The 13785-nt window shown below is 38.9% G+C and overlaps 1 protein-coding gene across 1 annotated transcript; it reads right to left on the bottom strand.

The window, feature by feature from the left end:
* Positions 1-7584: 7584 nt before the first annotated feature.
* Positions 7585-7953, bottom strand: LOC124510558 (histone H2B subacrosomal variant-like). The gene has a single exon (XM_047077372.1). It carries the CDS (start codon positions 7951-7953, stop codon positions 7585-7587), a length of 369 nt encoding a protein of 122 aa, XP_046933328.1.
* Between the last annotated feature and the right edge of the window lie 5832 nt (positions 7954-13785).

Below are 13785 nucleotides of genomic sequence, written 5' to 3'. Positions count from 1 at the left end.
TCTCCCTCCCTCTGCCCCTCTCCCCCACTCAGGCTATCTCTCTCTAAAAATACAATACAATACAATACAATACAACACAACACAATAAAATAAAATAAAATAAAATAAAAGTTTCTCCATGGGTCTCCTCACAGGTTCTAGCATCACATTCAGGCTATAAGTCAGCCCACAGATTTTTGCCTTTCTCTCTGACCTCATTTCCACCATCCCTCCTCCTGTGCTATTGGCCGTCATTCAACTTGCAATTATCTTAAATGCATACTGTTTGATGCCCTGTGCTTTTGCAAGTATCATTCCTCCTATGTTATATGTATTTCCTATTCATACTTCAAGACCCAGGCAGGTGTTATCTCCTGTAAGACCCCTTTCTGTTCTGGATTAGATGCCCCTCCCATGTTCCACATGATATTCCACATGTCTTTCTCCATGTGAGATGCAGTATGCATTGTGCTTTAAGTTATAGACTCTGGAGCCAGAATAAGTGGGTTTCATCACATTTGTTTCCTTTTTTTTTTCAATTCTTTTTTTTTTTTTCAAATTTACATCCAAATTAGTTAGTATATGTTGTAATAGTGATATCAGGAGTAGGTAGATTCCTTAATGCCCCTTACCCATTTAGCCCATCCCCCCTCCCACAACCCCTCCAGTAACCCTCTGTTTTCTATATTTAAGAGTCTCTTATGTTTTGTCCCCCTCCCTGTTTTTATATTATTTTTGCTTCTCTTCCCTTATGTTAATCTGTTCTGTGTTTTAAAGTCCTCATATGAGTGAAGTCATATATTTGTCTTTCTCTGACTAATTTCACTTAGCAAAATACCCTTCAGTTCCATCCACGTAGTTGCAAATGGCAAGATTTCATTCTTTTTGATTGCTGAGTAATACTCCATATATATACACCACATCTTCTTTATCCACTCATCCATCGATGGACATTTGGGCTCTTTCCATACTTTGTCTATTGTTGATAGCGCTGCTATCAACATTGGGGTGCATATGCCCCTTCGAAACAGCATACCTGTATCCCTTGTAATGCCTAGGGATACAGGCATGTATCCTAGTAGTGCAATTGCTGGGTTGTAGGGTAGTTCTATTTTTAGTTTTTTGAGGAACCTCCATGCTGTTTTCCAGAGTGGCTGCACCAGCTTGCATTCCCACCAGGAATGCAAAGAGATGCTCTTTCTCTTCATCCTCACCAACATCTGTTGTTGCCTGAGTTGTTAATGTTAGCCGTTCTGACTGGTGTGAGGTAGTCTCTCATTGTGGCTTTGATTTGTATTTCCCTGATGATGAGTGATGTGGAGCATTTTCTCATGTGTCTGTTGGCCACCTGGATGTCTTCTTTGGAGAAGCGTCTATTCATGTCTTTTGCCCATTTCTTCACTGGATTATTTGTTTTTTGGGTGTTGAGTTTGATAAGTTCTTTATAGATTTTGGATACTAAGCCTTTATCTGATATGTCACTTGCAAATATCTTCTCCAATTCTGTCGGTTGCCTTTTAGTTTTGCTGATTGTTTCCTTCGCTGTGCAGAAGATTTTTATTTTGATGAGGTCCCAATAGTTCAATTTTGCTTTTGTTTCCCTTGCCTCCAGAGATGTGTTGAGTAAGAAGTTGCTGCGGCCAAGGCCAAAGAGGTTTTTTCCTGCTTTCTCCTCAAGGATTTTGATGGCTTCAGTCTTACATTGAGGTCTTTCATCCCTTTTGAGCTTATTTTTGTGTATGGTGTAAAAAAGTGGTCCAGGTTCATTCTTCTGCATGTTGCTGTCCAGTTTTCCCAGCACCACTTGCTGAAGAGACTGTCTTTATTCCATTGGCTATTCTTTCCTGCTTTGTCAAAGATTAGTTGGCCATACATTTGTGGGTCCATTTCTGGGTTCTTTATTCTGTTCCATTGGTCTGAGTGTCTGTTTTTGTGTCAGTACCATACTCATCACATTTCTTTTCTTACTAGGTATGTGACCTCTGGCAAGTTTTTTAGCCTATTTAATGCCTCAGTTTCCCTGACTAAAATGGTAACAGTGCCTCTCTCATGTTGTCTTGGCTTTTTGTATTGAGTTGACATAGATGGTGTATTTAGAATAATGCCTAGTTCACAGCTTAGGCTTATTGTTGTCAGCTGTTCCCAATAATTTTAGTTTTGGATTATTCCATAAGATTTTAAGTTTTTAATGGGATGGACCTCGCCTTTGTTTTCTCAGCATCTATTGCAAAGAAGGTATTTCTGTGAACATATAAATGAACTATAAGTGCCACATGCAAGGTATTACACTTAATGGTATTTTTCTATCCTCTGGTAATTTCCAACATATTTAGTTCCTATGGGAACAAGCTAGCGGTGTGCACAGCAAGACTTTAAATAATTATAGGGACAATATATGTTTGTATGAGATTACACTATTCAATTCCAAAACAAGGTTTCTAAACTCAGAGAAGGATAATCTAAGTTTGCTAGAAATTTATCATTTGGGTAATTTGTATTACAAAACCAGCACTATTCTTTCTTGGGGGTGGGAGACATCCTTATGATACTGTATATCACTAGCTGGAAATTACCACAGAATTGGTAGGTTGGCCATGTTGTTGGCTTAGTGGGAAATGCTTTTCCTATCTTCTTTGAATATCTTACTATTTTTGTATTTTAAGTAGTGTTTCAAAATCACATCATGTGTCCAATAGACTAACAACAGGCAAGCTTTTGCCATCTGCATTACACATTTCTAAGAAAGGGCTGCTACATTGCATGAGATTTCATTGCACAGAAACACCTTCTGGTAAATACACAAGGCATTCATCATCCTCCATTTATAGTTTATTATGTTTTTATTTAATAAGTGTACAATCATTTTGAGACTAACCACATTGCGTAGCAGCCAGTTATCTTCTGGATGTCTACATTAGAATTAGATTTGACTATGAATGATAGAAAACCAAAATAATACTGGCTGAAACAAATTAGAAATTGATTTCGCTCTCACATAAACACAGGCAGTGCTAGGCTGCCCAGGAGTTCAATCATCAGAGACCAAAGCTCTTTCACTTTTCTGCTCTATTATCCTTAATATACAGGTTTCAGCTCCTAGTTTGAGGTGGCTGCTCCAGCCCCGGCTTCCACATCCTCAGTCCAGTCAGCAGGAGAGAGGAAAAGGGAAAAGAGCACTTTGATGATACTTAAGGTAACTTTTCAGAGGTTGTGTATACACTCCCATTCATCGGCACTTGGTCACATGGACACATTCGCCAAAGGAAGGGTTGGAAGTGTAGCCTTTGTACAGGGTGGCTATGAGCTCAGCTAAAAATTGGGGTCCTATTTCGGAGAAGAAGGGGTAAATATATATTGAGGACTACCAGCAGTGTGTACTACTTTTTGTCTTACTGTCATTTAACTGTCTCAGGTAACTAGGGCGCAAGACTGAAAAACTGGTAAAATGGTCCTATTGATGGCAAAATTATGCCTTGAGATATTTTTGACCCTTTTTAATGTGTTAGCTAGTTTGAGACTATTTTCAAATTTTAGAAGCCATGTTGACACTATGAACTGACTCCAAAATTAAGAATATATAGAGGGGTGCCTGGGTGGCTCAGTTGGTTAAGCATTTGACTCTTGATTTCAGGCTCTCCACTGACAGCACAGAGCCTGCTGGGATTGTCTCTCTCTTTCCCTCTCACTCTGCCCCTCCCTAGCTGACTTTCTCTCTTTCAAAATAAACAAGTAAACATTACATATATACATATAATACATACATGTATATGTATATATACATATATGTATAATGTTGTTGCAAATAACTTTCTCATAAAGGAACAATAAAAATATTAAGTGGCATATGACACAAAATGAACGCGTAGACAAATTGGATTTATCAAACTTAGTAACTTCTGTGTGTCAAAGGACACTCTCAACACACCGAGGAGACAACCCATGGAATGGGAGAAAAATATTTACAAATCATATATCTGGAGGAAGGGATTAATATACAGAATATGTAAATAACTCCTTCAACTCAACAACAACAAAACCAATTTAAAAATAGACAAAAGACATTCATCCAAGGAAAAAGTACAAACGGTCAGTGAACACATGAAAAGATGCTCAACATCTCTAATCATTGAGGAAACACAAATCAAAACCACATTATATCTATTAGGATGGCTATTATATATCATACATATATATAATATATGTATATAACATATGATATATAGCTCACATATATATATATATATATATACACACATGTATAACATAAAACAGAAAATAACAAAGGTTGATGAGGATGTGGAGACATTGGAACTTTTGTGCATTGCTGGTGAGACAGTAAAATGGAACAGTCACTGTGGAAAATGATATGGTGGTTTCTCAAAAAATTAGAATTACCATATGATCCAGCAATTCCACATCTGGATATATGCCTGAAAGAATTGAAAGCACGGACTTGAAGAGATATTTGTATACCCATGTTCATAGTGGCATTATTTTCAATAGCTAAAAGGTAGAAGCAACCCCAGTGACCACCAATGAATGAATGAATAAACGAAATGTGATAAATTCATATACTGAATATCATTCAGCCTTAAAAAGAAAGGAAATTCTGACATGTGTTACAATATGGACGAATCTTGAAGACTTTATGCTAAGTGAAATAAGCCAGTCACAAAAGGACCAATACTGTTGAACTCAACTGAAACGAAGTGCTTAGAATAGTCACATTCTAAGACAGAAGAGACAGAAAGCAGAATTACACTTAGAAAGGGTTGGGGAGGGGCGCCTGAGTGGCTCAGTCGGTTAAGCGTCCGACTTCGGCTCAGGTCACGATCTCGCGGTCCGTGAGTTCGAGCCCAACGTCGGGCTCTGTGCTGACTGCTCAGAGCCTGGAGCCTGTTTCAGATTCTGTGTCTCCCTCTCTCTCTGACCCTCCCCCGTTCATGCTCTGTCTCTCTCGGTCTCAAAAATAAATAGACGTTAAAAAATTAAAAAAAAAAAAAGGGTTGGGGAGGGGGAAATGTGGAATTATTATTTAATGTTTATAAAGTTTCAGTTTGGGAAGATGAAAAAGTACTAGAGACGGATGGTGGTGATGGCCACATAACAATGTGGATGGACTTAGTGTGGCTGTACACACTTAAAAGTGATTAAAATGGCAATTTTATGTTATATATATTTTTTGCCACAATAAAGATGGTTAAAGTTTTTTGAAAATATGGGTATTTTTACGTACATGCCTTTATATAATGCGACTTAAAACCAGTGTCAGAGAGTTTTTGCCAAGCATCTTCACCTTCTTTTGAAATTATTTTAAAATATTTCAAAAACACACAGAGGCAAAGAGAATAACACGTAAAGAACACTTTTGTTCCCTTAACCCATCTTTAAAACACCTCAATTTAGAAGACTGTTTCTGTGAGTGGTTATTCCCTTGCCCCAGTTGTTGAGTACCATTTGTAGGTACTATCCTTACTGGAATGATTTGAAAAGCCAACGATGAACTTTCCATATTTGTGAGTTTTTTTTATACCAACAAGCGCATCCCAAGCAAAGCCATAGAAAACCTGCCTTATCACAACCTGCAAGAGAAGCAGCACTGTACAGACCACAGGTGGAGACTTTTTCTACAAAGAGCCAGACAATAAATATTTTAGGCTTTGTGGGGCACATTAGGCTTGTTGAATAATCTTGTGTTTTTTCTTTTTCGTTTAAAATATCCCTATACATTTTTAAAAACCTTCTTAGCTTGTGAGGACATACCAAAAAGAGCTGCTTCCAGACTTGGCCCAATGGCTGTAATTTGCTGACCCGAGGTAGACCTTTGAGGTCCTTCTGGGTCCAACCCAGAGCAGAGTGGCAGATGTGGGCAGCTATATAATCATGATCAGCTAATCTTTAGCGAGGTCAGCAACCTCCTTCTGGGCCTAACTCAAACCGGATAGTTTCAAGTTTGATGATATAAATGCATGTGTATAAAATACCCACTTAAATTTTTTTTAAACCATTTTTTTATTGTGGTAAAATCTTACTGTGGTATTTCATGTAAGTGGAATCCAACGGACCTGGCGGGAACTCTGAGAAGAAAGCATTTAGAAGTGAGCAACCTAGGAGAAACAGTGGGTGTTAACAGTGAGATACCGAGAATAGTCTCACTATTCCCATCCTAGCTTTACATACAAGAAATCCCCTTTCCTTGACGAAATTTAAGTGATATGTTCCTTGTAACCAGAAGAACCTGAGTTACTCTCATTTACTGCAAATGTAAATTGGTACAAACACTTTGGAAGACAGTCTGGGAATATCTAATAATGTCGAATATAAGCAAATCAATGGCCCAGCAATTCCATGGTTGGGTATTTTACCTAGAGAAATTCTCGTACGTGTGTACCAGAAGATATGTACACAAGAATGCTCACAGCAGATAATCGTGCCCACAGTAGACTCTTGTTAACCTGGTCAGCTCTGCCACTTACACAGCAGTGTGACCACAGACAAGTTGCTGGTTTCTCTGTCTCTATGCCCCATTTTCCTCATCTGTAGAACAGGATAATTATTAGTGATCACAAGGTTCTAGGGATTCAGGAAGTTGACTTACATAAAATGCTGGGCACATAGCAAAATACACCGTGGTATATTCATATTACTGAATATTATACAACCTAGCAGTGAAAAGAATGGGTTGGAGCTATACATATATCAACAGGTATATATCTTAGAAACAAGTTTAAAAGAAAGAGGCAGGCACAGAAGAACACAGATAGTATACCCCCATGTTATGAAACAAGCAAAGTTAAGCTTATAATGTAGAGACGTTTACAAAAAGCACACAGAAAAGCAAGGGAACAGGAAGGAAACAAAACTCAGGATAGTGGACAGGGAGATGGGAAACACCTCCAGTGACATTTGTAAAGTTCTTAAAGTTTATAAATTGAGTATAGTTTCCTGGGTATTGTTCTTATTACAGCACAAATGTAGAACAGTAAATCCTAGAGAACCAAATCTGAATGTGAAGGTCAATTACACATAAAGATAAAATTTACATGGATGTGAACCGAACTTGTTGAAAGTCAAGAAATAAGAATTAAAGCAAAGGAAATCGTTAACATGCTGTATAGAGACTTCATTAAGGAACTGAATTTGTTGTAGTTGGCTCTAGAAAATACTTTTTTGATGAAAATTTATCAATGCCGGTATACTTCTGAGTAAAATGTTTGTTTTCATAAATTGAGTCCATGTGAGCTGGGCGGGGGGGGGGGGGGTCAGAAGAACTAGTTTAAATCATCCCATACATAGTTAACGATACCTTAACAATACAATAAACGTTGAATTTATATAATGAGATTTACAGAGTCACAGGAAAAATAAGAGTTCTGGGTGGGACTTGGGCAGGGAGCAGGTTTTGGGAAATCCTAAATAATCAAATTGTTCAAAGGTAAAATAGTGAGAGAGTAATTCTTCTCTGGAGATAAGAGGGATGGGGGAAATAACCAGGAAATATTGCCATGTTATAAAAAAGAAGAGCAAATTCTATAGTGAAGTGATCATTTGGGGAGTAAGTTTGATTTACTTTCCCCAAGATTTAATTAAGCAGGCATGTAAAGTTTAGGAGTGGACATATCTTTGGACAGCTTCACTTCCAAAAGTCACCGCATACTTAGCTAGCTTCTCAGGTAACAGCAAGTACACTGCCTTCTGGATATCTTCAAGGGTGAGGGTACAGCGATTTCGGAAACACATCACACTGCAGGCTTCCATAGAAATGCGCTCAAAGATGTCGTTGATCAGGGTGTTCATGATGTCCAAGGTGTGAGATGATATGCCCCTCTGGGGAATCACTTCCTTTAGGACCCTGTTTACGTAGAGTGAATAATTTCTATGGCCAAAGTCGGTGCTGGAATGTAATTTCTTTCTGGAGATTGGGCTTTGATGTCCTCTGGAGCACTTGTTCTTTTTGCTGGTGGATCTGGCCATTGCAGATGTTGGTCTCCTTATCAGTTACGAGTGGAGAGGAGAAGGGCCTAAGAGCTGGGGAGAGCTCTCCTATTTATATTGATATGCCACAATCACACTTTTGGGGCTGCTTTTTGATTGGAGGTTACTCTTCCTATGTCACAATCACCTAGCAACAGCCTGATTTGTTGTTAAGGGAAAATCTTGTTCTTGGCCAACCTAAAGCTTTCCTAAGAGGACAGAGTGTTGGAGAAGGATTGAGGTTGGCTTCAGGGCAGAAAAGAATGCTCATTTTTGCTACGTTTTTTCTTGGCAGTTTACAAGCATAACACAATATTTTCAGAATTGGACAAATCTCATCAAACCAGGGAGTTGGTAGCAGGGAAATAAAGGAAAAAGAACCGTGAGCCTTTTATGGGAGAATCTCTGTAAAAGTTTTCATTAAGTCATTTTATAAGCAAATGAACAATAAGCCATTAAAAACCTGGAAGTGATCATTGTATAATAAAAATATGTATAGCTAATCTGCTTTTAGAAATTAATTTAAAAATGAATCCTAACTAAAATGTATCTGACTCCCAACTCCTTATGAACAACTAAGTACAAAAGAATTAAACAAAAATGTCCCTATTTTACGATTTAAATTATTATATGTGAAAATGTGCATTCAATTTTTATAATGATGTTAATAACATTCTTGAAAATTTCACACATTTAAGTACATGCTGTGGTCTTTACCTGATACTGTAGTTCTTCTGTCATTGTTAACCAAAAGTGTAGGGTCACTCTTGTTCATGTGTTCTGCTGATATTTGTGCTTAAAAAAAAAAAATCTCACCTTCTTAATCAAATTCATTCCTGGATAAAACAAAAAATAAACAGAAGCAACTATAAAAATTGCAACTCACAGGTATTTCAATAGTTCACAACTGCACAACTATTAATGCTACTATAAAAAATCCTTCACTATAAGCTTCCTCACAGATAAGATAGACTACGCTATGTGTAATTTCTGGAATGCTATCTGTAATTCCTCACCTTTTTCTGTCATTCAAGAAAGTAGATCTGAAATGAGGTGAGTGGGAATAACGTTATTATAGGCAAAATTAAAAAAAGAATTTAATGTTTTTTTTATTTTTGAGAGACAGAGACAGAGCACGAGCCGGGGAGGGGCAGAGAGAGAGGGAGACACAGAATCCGAAGCAGGCTCCAGGCTCTGAGCTGTGAGCACAGAGCCCCAGGCGGGGCTCGAACTCATGGAGTGCCAGATCATGACCTGAGCTGAAGTCGGACGCTCGACCTACTGAGCCACCCAGGCATTTAGAGGGAACATTTTGAACAGGTTCTAATTTCTAAAAACAGTGTCATGTCTGTACTTGATTTATTACCAGCAACACACCTCACGCTATGTGTCACACTGAGTAGGAGGCTGCTGCTTCCACGCATGCTTTGTGGTGATGGATCTCTCATCAGCTCTTGCTCATTTTGCTTTCGGGATTTCCCTAGATATAATTACTTAGTTAGCTTAATGACAGCATAACTTACTTGCTAACATTTAGAAGAAGCTATCAGGTGGAGCGTGTTCACTCCCTATTCTTCACGAATCCGTGCTGAAGAGCTCTTACTAGCATAGCGCTCCTGGCCCCTCTGCCCCTCACTTCCTCCTCCCTGGGACAACCCTCCTTGGAATCATTGAGTGGAGGAGATGGCAGGCAAGCCTATCTCAGCCCCTTCTGGACTCTTGCTGGTTGTGACTGCGGGCAGCGCTGCTCTTGGGGCGAGATCACTCGTACTAGCTGGCTGTAGCTGAGGAGGTCATTTTGCTGAATTCAGAGGTGCTATAAAAGAAAGCTTACTGTTTCCCCATTCAGAAGGGCTATCCTCCAGAAAAGTTCATCAGTAATAAAGGTGACATTTTAATCCCTAGGACCCTCACTCGGTTCTGCGCCTGCATGAAGAGGAGGAAGGGTGTATTACAGAAGCTAAAAGAAAAAGTCTTTCAAACCAAAACAGGAAGCTGTCTGCTAACATACTGGTCCATCAGAAAGTTCAGAAAATGGGGAATACTGATTCTATAAAATTTCTGGCTACTTTAGGGTTAACCCGAATTCCCTTTTAAAATTTAATGAATCATTCTAAAATATGTATGAGCTCACCACCGATGGGCGAGTTTTTCTTTTCCTTCTCCGTTCCTCCTCCTCCAGACAGTCTGGAACAAGGGACAGACACCTTTTTAGCATAATGACCTTCAGGAGATGCCTGTTGGATGATCAATTTGGACAATGGAGCAAATCTGATTATCTTGCATCTATCTCTGGGAACAAGCACTGGAAAATCCTCATTCTGTCATCTTCTCCTCTGCCCTCACCCTCAAGGTCTGCACTTAGAACAAAGCCTGATGTCCTTTTGGCAGGAGACCTGGGAGAGTGAAAGGGGTGATGACCAATGTGCTGGAGGTCTAGGGTCTGTGGTCTCTGAGCTGCTCAAGTGCAGCTGGAATCCAAAGTTAGGAACCATTTTGTGAATTTTTCCAGGCTCCTGTTTTGTGCTAGATCACAGTGTCTGTTTAGGGCATGGGCTGTATGTCTTCCATGAATGAGCCATGTGGACTTCTGGGGTTACAACTGCTTATTCTTTCACTTATGATTGATGGTCTAGTAATGACTCAAGGTCATCATCAGGACTTGCAGTGATTATTTCACAACAGCTGTGGCAGAGGTGACATTAATTCAAAACAGAAAACATGCAAGACAGGTGTGAGTGTATTCTGGAAACATTTTACATCCACTGTATTAGTTTCCTATTGCTGCTGTAACAAACCACCACAAATTTAGCAGCTTAAAATAACAACAAATTATCTTACTATTCCGGTGGTGGTATCAGTCTGAACAGGCCTCACTGGGCTACAGTCAAGGTATCAACAGGGTTGTGTTCCTTCTAAAAGCTCTAAGGGAAAAATCTGTTTTCTTGCCCTTTCCAGCTTCTGCAGATGTGTTTCTTGGCTTTTCCTCTAACTTCAAAGCCAGTAACAGATGGTCAAGTTATTCTCATGCTGTATCAGTGACACAGATAACTGAGAGTCCTGACTCCCTCTTTCACTCATAAGGATCCTTGTGATTACATTGGGTCCACCTGGATAATCCAGGATATTCTCCACATCTCAAGACCCTTAATTTCATCTGCACATTCCATTCTGCTAGGTAAGGTAACATATTCAAAGGTTGGGGTTTGGGGATATGCGCAGCTTTGAGAGGCATTATTAAGGCATTATTATGCCCACCATATAGCCACCATAAACAGAATGAGAATGTCAAAGAAGATTTGGGTCACCAACTGCACAGAAATTGGGGATGAATGATAATGTCCTTAGTAGATCGCCAAAAATATATTTTAAAAATACTTTCCATATATGGGCTAGCTTTCATGTAATTTACTTCTTTTCTAAAAATGGAAAGTTGTCTTCTATTTTTACTTTGTGTGCTTTGCCTCTACCTTATAGTCCCCAAAGTATGCTAAATAAAATCAATTTTATCCTTGGAAGCCGGAGGCTGACAGTACAGGGAGACAGATTTTTTCTTTCCACTGTCATTCTCAAATTCCCTTCTCAATCTCTTCCCTCCTGCCTGCTCTCTCACAAGGATCTCTGGATGACAACCATGTGCTAAGCACTGCATAAGTTACACTGTGGGGACACAGAGATGAAGAAGATACAGTTCCTACTCTTAAGGAATTCAGAGCTTATTGAGGTAGACAGACATGAAAGTAAGAAGTTACTATGAACAGGGACATAAAGGCTATGACAGAGCATACACAGGGCATAGTAGGAACACAGGGTGGTACCTAGATCACTAAGCCTCCCAGGGCAGCCTTCTTGGAGGAGGTGATGTTTTAGTTGAATCTTGATGGATAATAGAAGTTATTCAGGCAGATAAGGGTGGGGATAAAGGGGTGCAGAGGAGAATCCAGGTTTCAGTTAAGGCTGTTTATTCTCAAGCTTGGATGCACACTGAAGTCACCTAGGGAGATTATGACAAACATGCCAATCGTTCCAGGGCTAGACCCCAGACTGACTGAATCAGCCTCTGCAGTGGGTGAAGTTCAGGCATTTTTTCTTTTAAGTTCTTTTAATGTGCAGCCAGGATTGAAAGTCATTGGTTGAGCTAAGATAGAGCAAAATATTTGAAGGTGTTGGGAAGTGTTTTGTAGACACTGGAATGGGAGTTATAAGGGAAAGGGTTAAGAGGGAGGGGAGAAAAAAGAAGGGGAGCTCGGTTTTCCCAATACCATTTATTGAAGAGACTATCTTTTCCCCATTGTATATTTTCGTCTCCTTTCTCATAGGTTAATCCGCCATAATGGTTCATTTTTGGGCTTCCATTTCATTGATTGGTGTACTCTTTTGTGTGCCAGTAACATACTGTTTTGATTACTACAGCTTTGGAGTATATTTTAGAATCTGGGATTGTGATACATCCAGCTTTGTTCTTCTTTCTCAAGATCTGGCTGTTCAAGGTCTTTGTGGTTCCATACAGATTTTTTGATTTTTTTGTTCTAGTTCTGTGAAAGATACTATCAGTATTTTGATAGGGATTGCATTGAATCTGTAGATTGCTTTGGGAGTGTGGACATTTTAACCATATTAATTCTTTCAACCCATGAACACTGGCCAGCTACATGCAAAAGAAAGACATTGGACCACTATCTTATACCATGCACAAAAATAAAATCAAAATAGATTAAAGATCTAAATGTAAGATCTGACAGAATAAAACTCCTAAACGAAAATAGACAGTAGTCTCTCAGAAATCAACCTTAGCAATATTTTTCTGGATAAGTGACCCTAGGCAAGGGAAACAAAAGCAACACAAAACAATTAGGACTACATCAAACTAAAAAGCTTTTGCACAGTGAAAGGAAGTTGTCAATAAAATGAAAAGGAAACTTACCGAATGGGAGAAGATATTTGCAAGTGATGTATCTGATAGTACATCATATCCAAAATACATAAAGAACTCATACAACTCAATCTGATAATACATTCATATCCAAAATACATAAAGAACTCATACAACTCAATCTGATAATACATTCATATCCAAAATACATAAAGAACTCCTACAACTCGATACCCCAAAACACAAATCATCCCAATAAAAAAAGGGCAGAGAACCTAGAAAGACATTTTCCCAAAGAAGACATACGGAGGGCTAGCAGACACATAAAAAGGTGCTCATTATCACTGACTATCAGGGAAATGCTAATCAAAACCAAAATGAGGTACCACCTCACACCGGTCAGAATGGCTAGTATCAAAAAGACAAGAAACAACAAGTGTTGGTGAGGATGTGGAGACAAGTCAACCCTTGTGCCCTGTTGATGGGAATGTAAATTGGTACAGTCACTGTGGAAAACAGTACAGAGGCTCCTCAAAAAACTAAAATAAAAGTACCATATGATCCAGCAATTCCACTTCTAAGTATTTACCTGAGGAAAACAAGAACACTAATTCAAAAATATACATGCATCCTGATTTTTATTGCAACAAGGCTTATAAGAGCCAAGATATGGAAGCCACCTAAATGTCCTTTGGTAGAGGAACGGATAAAGACGAGGTGGTATGCATATACAATGGAATACTACTTAGCCATGAAAAGAAAGAGATCTTGTCATTTGCAACAACACGGTTGGACTGGAGTGTATTATAAGTGAAATCAGTCAGAGAAAGACAAATATATGATTTGACTTATATGTGGAATCTAAAAAACAAAACCAACCAACAAATAAAAAACCAAAACAAAACAGAAACAGGCTCTTAAATACAGAGAACTGGTGCTCGCCAGAAGGGAGGTGGGGG

The sequence above is a fragment of the Lynx rufus genome, unplaced genomic scaffold (assembly GCF_022079265.1).
Source record: "Lynx rufus isolate CCGP_SWC_20201006 ecotype Redwood Valley unplaced genomic scaffold, mLynRuf1.p SCAF_1, whole genome shotgun sequence".
Classification (NCBI taxonomy): Eukaryota; Metazoa; Chordata; class Mammalia; order Carnivora; family Felidae; genus Lynx; species Lynx rufus.
The sequence above is the reverse complement of the archived record's forward strand: the minus strand, read 5'-3'. Positions and strand labels throughout refer to the sequence as shown.

Excerpts from the sequence above, each read along its gene's own strand:
- LOC124510558 (XM_047077372.1), bottom strand. The coding sequence starts at position 7,953 with ATGGCCAGATCCACCAGCAAAAAGAACAAGTGCTCCAGAGGACATCAA.